The 7,651-nt window shown below is 47.4% G+C and overlaps 3 protein-coding genes across 4 annotated transcripts in view; 1 reads left to right on the top strand and 2 right to left on the bottom strand.

The window, feature by feature from the left end:
• The window catches only part of LOC149364449 (uncharacterized), a 19,645-nt gene extending 13,598 nt beyond the window's left edge, over nt 1-6,047 (bottom strand). Inside the window, exon 1 of the mRNA XM_089574396.1 lies at nt 5,488-6,047. Coding sequence (XP_089430522.1) covers nt 5,488-5,558 — 71 coding nt within the window. The 5' untranslated portion in view covers nt 5,559-6,047. The remainder of the gene's footprint in view (nt 1-5,487) is intronic.
• The window catches only part of LOC149364450 (bolA-like protein 2), an 8,021-nt gene extending 741 nt beyond the window's left edge, over nt 1-7,280 (top strand). Inside the window, exons 1-3 of one of the 2 annotated variants that reach the window (XM_089574398.1) lie at nt 5,256-5,490; nt 5,850-5,944; nt 7,067-7,280. In XM_089574398.1, coding sequence (XP_089430524.1) covers nt 5,425-5,490; nt 5,850-5,944; nt 7,067-7,166 — 261 coding nt within the window. In that variant the 5' untranslated portion in view covers nt 5,256-5,424 and the 3' untranslated portion in view covers nt 7,167-7,280. Of the gene's footprint in view, nt 1-5,255; nt 5,491-5,849; nt 5,945-7,066 lie in introns of those variants that run through there. The other variant, XM_089574399.1, reaches the window with a different exon arrangement.
• On the bottom strand, nt 1,600-5,436 carry LOC149364451 (ATP-dependent DNA helicase Q5-like). The gene has a single exon (XM_089574384.1). It carries the CDS (start codon nt 4,710-4,712, stop codon nt 1,905-1,907), a length of 2,808 nt encoding a protein of 935 aa, XP_089430510.1. The 5' UTR covers nt 4,713-5,436; the 3' UTR covers nt 1,600-1,904.
• Nucleotides 7,281-7,651: the final 371 nt, after the last annotated feature.

Below are 7,651 nucleotides of genomic sequence, written 5' to 3' on the forward strand. Positions count from 1 at the left end.
CACAGACAACCTGGCAATGGCCACTGCATGATCTTTGGACAGGTTTATGAATGCAAAGATCCTCCATCACGACAGTTCCCACTACCTTCGAGACAGAGCTACAGCACTTCTTGCAAAGTGAATGCATTTGATATAGGTATCAGAGTATCGAAAACCACAACACTTGCAACATTGCAGAACATGCATAGGTGCAGCTCTTTTAGCACAGGAATCCACACTCCAGGATAATATATGGGGAATTTTATAGGGAAACTAGGACACAGTGTGATGCAATTTAGGGACTCTTGGATGCACCGACTGCACGTGAAAACTGCAAATACAACTGGTTTTAAACAATAAGCAGCAAGCATCAAGTATAAAGACCCCAGTGGTGTTTTTTCTTTGCCCACCACACCAGCTTTATGCACATATAATAAAAGTACAATTTGCGATGTTAGTCAAGCATTTTGGGGGATCCTTTTAGAATCCCTTCTTCTCCAATCTGGATATGAACAGCTAATTGCTCACATCAAAGCAAAAAGGTACCCTCTGCATACTAAATGCTGTTAACAATGGCACAACTTCCCATCATAATCTTCCCTTAGCAAAGCGAGTTGTGTACCAGCTACCAGCTTTTCCGACTGCTGTGGTCAAATTATCTTACAAGTTTATGGCAACCATAAGGCAGCCTCAACACTAATGTAAGAGGTAACCCTTCAAACAGAACCAACAGAGTTGTGTGCCCATATTTTTCTCACACTTCCATTTCCTGTAGGTGCCAAAAACACTGGCAAAAATTTTTTTGAAGCACGTCATACTAAAATTCCAGCATGCCCCATTGGGACAATCATCCCAGTGGCCATTAAGGTGTAGTTGCTCCCAGTTTTCTTTACACTGAGGTGATGCAAAGAGGTAACCGTGCTGGAACCATCAAACACTGCAAAACAGCAACAGTATGAATTTCGTTAAAAGCTATAACTACCACCAGCCTTCACTACTTTTAGACTAGCAGCAATAGGCAGCAATAGTGCATGTCACCTCTATACCTTACTTACCTGAAAGTGTGCCTATGAATAAAGATTTTTTTTCCCTAGCATATGCATTGTCCTACTCTCCTGGATCACCATTTACTAGTACCAGTTATCTACAAAAATCTTAGCAAATGCAAGTTGCAAGAACAGCAACGAAGAGTACTGCAGAGATTCGGTGCATAGTAATTGGCAAGCCAACGTGGCTGACTGGCTTTAAGCCCATGTAGCATTACAAGGATGCATTCAAGTCGCTGCACTCCACCTGGATGCAGTACACGCTAGATACATCGGAGCAAACGTGCACAACCTTCACAAATTCAGGCAACCTTTCACATAAACTGAGAAAGCTGCAGCATTTAAATTTCTTTCGTACATCTGATGCAACAGTAAGTTATCTGAAAAGAAGTGAATCTTCTCAAACAGGCACAGAAACATCTGAAAGGCCGTGAATGTAAATGGCAGAACCACCCAAGTATGATAAGCAAGTAAAACACTGAACCGTAAGCACAACAGCACCACAGAGCTTTAGATTTGGTCATCTGCAACCACAACACACTTGGTTTGAATTGCATAATGTAGAACAACAACCTTTGCATTAACGCCCTTTAATGCCACATAACGAAGGGTCTCTCCTTATAGAAATTCTAATATATAACCATACAACTCGCTTGCATCGTATTGCAGAGTGGTCAATGCAGTTTCCTTCGTGTAAAGAAGAAAGAACAAAACAGAGTTCACTCCACAGCAAAAATTCATCGAAACAGTGATAAACCATATCAAAAGGAGATGCTGCATAAGATTTTGGAGTATCAACGGAAACAATGCTGCCAGTGACACCCATTTCAACAAGTAGTCCTGTTGACACGAGCGTCGTTACGCACACCTGGTCTCTCTTTAGGAGAACAACTTGTCCACATCACTTTCCGTTACAACGTCACGGCCTTCAAAGAGCTGGTCAACCGCCTTTGCAGCCGCCTTCTTATTCAGCGTCTGCTCAGAGACCAATTTGTGTGAAAGCAGCTTGCATACTTTCTTGAAGAGCTCTTTTGAGAGTCTGTTGTCTTTGTACTTTGGGTAGAGACACCGGTTGATATTTCTTGCAGCCCGGTTCAGCTCTTCCTTGGTGGCGTGCTTCTTGGGACTCGAGTCACCTGCTTTGACTGACTTGTGCTCCTTGTCCCTATAATGATGCTTCTTGTCGTGATGCTTAGATGTGCTAGATTCTGTTCGGTCAGCAGAATGCCGAGACCGTTCTCGTGAATCAAGCTTCTCATCAGCAAAGTCCACCCTTGTCCTCTTGCTGGAAGGAGATGCTTCCGCGTCTGGTTTCCCGGGGCTAGCTTTCCTCTTGCCCTTCACAGGGGAGCGCTCAAAGAAATATTTTATCTTTTCATTTATTTTTTCAGCAGTTTTCTCTATGTCATCCTTTGGACTGCAACTTGTGCTAGAAGGGGTTGCTTCTGGCGACATCACGTGGCCTTTACTGGTCGGCAAGTCTGGTCGCTTAAGCACAGAAGTTTTGGAAGAACAGGGGCCACTGCTTTCGCTGAGTAAAGAATTATCTGAGTATTCTGCTTCTGTGGGCTTTAAAATGTCAGTGGCCACTTTCTCAGTACTGTGAGCAGGCTTGTTTGAAAAGTCAGTGGCACTGCTTGGTCTGCTCTCTTCAGATGCTGATGACGCATCGTTGTTGGCAGACGAAAAGAAATTCAAGATGGTTTGTAACCTCTCAGGCTTGGTCTCTGGCTCTTTGGTCGAAGCTTTAGGTTCGTGATACTTCAAAAGCAGGTCATGAAGCTTTACTGCCCGCGTGGCTTCCCTCAGTGCCACAAACACGTGCACCAGTTCCTTCCTGTACATGTGCACATTCTTCTTTGTTTTAAATACCATGAGTTCGTGCTCGGCAGCACAGTTGCTAATTTCCTTAGGAGTCAGCTGCGGCTCATCATTGAAGGATTCGTAAGCCGCATAATTCAGTTCCATCTCTGCTTTCAGCTTTGTCACATAATCCTGTCGCATTTCCACAGAAACTTCTTTGATTGCAGAGCACTTGGGCTCCAGAACAGAACAGTTCTTGGGGATTGTCCTTTTCTTTGGCTGTTCAGATTTCGTCCCTCGGCGCTTCCCAAACTCGTCCTGAATAAGTTTGGAAAGTGCGGCAGCTGCCTCTCTATCGTTACCCTCGCCATCACTTTCACTATCAGCACGATAGCTTTCTGCCTCCATTTTCTGGCCAAACCTTCCACCCCCATAAAGCTCGGTGTCAAAACCATTTTTGCTTTCCTTCCTAATTGTCCCTGTGTAGAGAGTAGCCTTGAAGGATGACAGCCTGGCCTCTAGCTGCTTTGGCTTTGTGCAAGCATCACAGTTTCTCCCACAGCTTTTGAGATCATCTCCAAATTCCCTGCAGAGCACCGTGTGACGACACGTCATTCCTTCACAGTAGTCAGCCATTTTCTCAAATGATTTCATGGCCATCTCTGCGACAATCTTTGCCCTCTGAGTCTTTGCCCCATTTGCATCTCTTTTGAGTAAGTAGGCAATGGACCTGCGGTCCTGCCTCGAGTAATAAATCCGGCAGTATGATGGCCTTCCATCACGTCCAGCTCTGCCAGACTCCTGGTAATATGCCGGAACAGACTGCGGCACAGACCAGTGGGCCACAAACCTCACCATGGCACGATCTACACCCATTCCAAAGCTGATGGTAGCAGCAATTACTGGCACAGTGCCTTTGGTCCATGCATCTTGATTCTCTTTTCTCTCCGATGCTTTCAATCCCCCATGATACGGCTTTGTGACCAGGCCAAGGGAAGAGAGCTTCATGCTCACTTCCTCGCAGGCATCACGCGTTCTACAATACACTATGCCGCTGCCTCTCCGCTTAGCATCCTCTTCATCCCAATCCTCCCCAAGGGCACGCAATGCAAAGTTTTTCAGGTTTTCAAAGGGCTCGTCAAGTGCCTCCTTGAATTCAACGTCATAGTAGAGATTAGCACGAAAACTGGATGTCTTGAATATAGCCACAGGCTGCCGGAGTCTCAGCTGCACTAGGATGTCATCAAAGACCTTGGCAGAAGCAGTGGCAGTGGCAGCAACCATAGGAACGTCGGGAAACATGTCGCGCACTCGGCCAAGTTTGAGGTAGTCCGGCCTAAAATCGTGTCCCCATTCGGACACGCAGTGCGCCTCGTCAACGACAAAACGTGCGAGCTTGCCAATCTTGTACAGCGCGCTGAGGACAGCCTGAAACTTTTCGCTCGCCACCTGCTCGGGCGTCACATACAGAAGGCGAGTATCTGGTCTCATGCTCATCAGGTCACGCCTGACTCGCTGCCGCTCCAAGGAGCTCATGGTCGAGTTGATGGTTTCGGCTCGAATGCCCAGCGTCTTCAGCTTCTGCAGCTGGTCTGCCATGAGAGCGATGAGAGGAGACACCACCACGGTGACGCTATCCTTCGGAGTCACCACGGCGGGCAGCTGGAAGCAGAGAGATTTGCCTGCACCGGTTGGCATGGACACAAAAACGTCCTGTCCGCACTGCGCCACCGCCTCGACCGCCTTCTTCTGCATGCCGCTACGATAAGCTTTGTGCCCAAACACTTTCGCCAGGGCATCTCCCAGGGCGTGCGATAGCTTGTCCGGGTCCATGCTGACTGCCGACGCCGGCACCTTGACGTCTTCGTTCTTCAAATCCGACATGGTGCTTCTTCACAGGTAGCTAACTGTGCGTCCTGAGCCCGAAACGGCCCAAAACGTCATCGGTATACTTTCGATCTGTCCGTGGGGTGCCCGCGTCTGGCTCACGTTACAGGGAGGAGCTACAACTCGGTTCACGAACTAGATCAGTCCTTCGAGGACAAGCAGCGAACACACGGGGCGAAGCTTACAGGCCTTGCCGCAGCCGCACTCGATGCACAGTGGCTGAAGCACACGGCATCCTCCCGAGAGCTTCGGCCAAACGATGATGGAAGATGAGTGTTGCTGCGTTCATGAAGTCGGAAACAATGCTAAACGCTGCTGCCAGCGTAAGGCTCGCGGCTGACGCGTAATGTGAGAACTGTGGGTGCCCGAGCGGCGTGCACACGAAAAGCAGGTCCAGAAAGCCGAAACACTTTGCAAACGTTCTCAGATCGAACTTCAATGACGCTGTGACGTTGCGCGTTCATGCTTTCGTGTGACGAGTAGTAAGCGGCAGCAAGCAGCACACACGGCAGCACAGATGCACAGCTAGCGCCACACAGCCTATGAGCGACCGACGAGTAGCAGGGGGCGCTGATCGCTGATTGACTGCTCGCAACTTGTGAAAGGCGACAGCGAACAGGCCTTCCCGCAGCTGCGAGAGCCGTATTTAAAGTCCTCCACTCTCAGCATTTGTCAAGGATATTCGAACAAAAAGGCACGCGCAGACAGAATGCCTGTTTATACGAAGGAATACGTACAAGAAAAACTCGAGAAGGAGCTTGAAGCTACTCACGTGGTGAGTGATGGCTGTGGAAAACGTCGGCCAGAAACCACGCTTGGTTTACTACCGCCGCAGTGCTGCATAGTCGATGAATGGGCCACGTTTGAAGGCTGTATTTATGTGCTAATCAGCTGAAATGAAAAGCGCGGCTCTCGGGTAGCTTCCAGCACAAAGACGAGCAGAAACGCGCGTGCGTGACGTGCAACTGGCAGAGTTCCGCCGTTGTTAATAAACAGAGTGTGTGACCACTGCATGGTACCTGGGGATTTTGGGGGGTGATCAAACGACAGTCGCTCGTGCGACCCGGTCGTTTTCCGTCTGATACATGTCTGGCTCGTAGCGAGAGGCGAAAAAACAATAAGCCTATGTTGCAGGACATCGAGGATATTTCGGACGGATGTGGCGCCAAGTTCAACGCTGTCATCGTGTCTCCCAAGTTCGAGGGAAAGGGTCTCTTGGAAAGGCACAGGTGCGTATAACCTGTCGTGTTCAGGCAACTCAACCATCTTGAAGGAATTCAAATGAGCTCTGCGCATACCGCAGTGACAGCATGCGTGTAGATGCCCTGCCATTATTTTAAATGAAGTTCATGTGTATGCAAGTACTGCTTACGTGTGTGTTGTTTTGAGTGGCAGTTAGCCGCGGGTCAGCAAGGCGTGCTGTAACTTTCTCTTTACAAAAGCCGGTTAAAGACGCGAGGATTCCTCTTGTCCATTGGCGTGAGCAAGCTAATGCCCCACTGTGCGTTTATTTATTCCCTACAAAGCACGACGAAAAACGGAACGCTGGACGCTGGGGTGCCTTTTGTTCACTTCGGTTTTCATTGCGGTCGAGCACGCTAGTATTGCGCCGATTGATTAAAACAAATCCGACAGTGGCCACTTCTTCTGTTATTTTGTTCGAAATGCAGATCATTCAGTGCTTCCTGCTTTCGCATGTACAATGGGCACTGACGCATAGTAACCAGCAACCTTTTTACAGTGATGGTGTGGAAAGGTAACATCTTGTTGGCCACTATTGGATAAGATGCTAATGCAGCCCCAAATCATTCTTGTAGGCCCATCATACATTTCTTTTAAACACATGCCATCCTTCATTGCTTGGGTTGCAATGGTCATTGTTAATGAAATTAAAATGCCACCACTGAGCAGCTTCCTTGTAAGGAGGCTGCACCGGCGTAAATGCATTTATAAACACAGCACTACGTTTGATTGGTCAAGTGTTGGGAGTGCAACAAGTGCTGCACCAGACCTGCAGCCCCTCCACATGGGAATCCACAGAACTCGCAGTTGAATAAGGTTCTTCGTTTTTGCCTATCAAGTTATATCAGTGCAGAGTTCAGGGAAAATGTGGCACCTTTGATAAAAGTGCAAATGTGGGCCTCTTGAGTTTTTACGAGACAGCTTTGATTAGCAGTGGTGTTGCAAAAACAAATTTTGAGCTTCCCAATGTGCAGTGTAATTGCGCAAAATGCGTGTTGGAATCTAGAAATGGTACACAGTAATTTATCACAGTTTGAGACCTTGCCGCTTTACTTAACAAATTGGTACACAGGTACCCTTAACACTGGTGCTGTTTTATTTGGTTTCAGAATGGTCAACGCTATTCTCAGTGAAGAGCTGAAAGTCATCCATGCCTTCTCACAGAAGACCTGGACACCAGAGCAGTGGAAAGAGAAGAGCAAAGAATAATTATTGTAATGTCTAGTTAATCACAACCGCCTCCTTGCACATATGCAGTTTTGTACAGCTTACACCCTGGAAACTGCTACACGCTGAATGCACTAAATTTTGTTCAAGAAACGATGCTGAGAGCTGTGCTCCTTTCATGCAAGAGCAGTGTGGCCCAAGACGTGCATGCTATCAAAATGGTTTCTCCAGCAGAGCAAAATGGCTTTTAGATCGAGATACACACAATATAGTAATATTAAATGGCAGTTTTGGCTCCCGAAATGACTTTTGTTGCAGTAATTAGGATGCAAAGTTTTGAGTGATGCTGCCCACATGAACTTTTAGATTAAAGCGTTCACTTGAAGTTCAGGCAAAAGCACATAACTGCCAACTTTTCTTCAGAGCAACAGCCAACTGTCAGTAATTTGAACTCGTAAGGGACCAAAAATTTAATTTATGCGGGGTCCGAATTAAAAGAGCTTTACTAGTGCACTTAATGCTGATGG

The sequence above is a fragment of the Amblyomma mixtum genome, chromosome 2 (genome assembly GCF_055824585.1).
Source record: "Amblyomma mixtum isolate Tamu chromosome 2, ASM5582458v1, whole genome shotgun sequence".
Taxonomy (NCBI): Eukaryota; Metazoa; Arthropoda; class Arachnida; order Ixodida; family Ixodidae; genus Amblyomma; species Amblyomma mixtum.

Excerpts from the sequence above, each read along its gene's own strand:
- LOC149364451 (XM_089574384.1), bottom strand. The coding sequence starts at position 4,712 with ATGTCGGATTTGAAGAACGAAGACGTCAAGGTGCCGGCGTCGGCAGTC.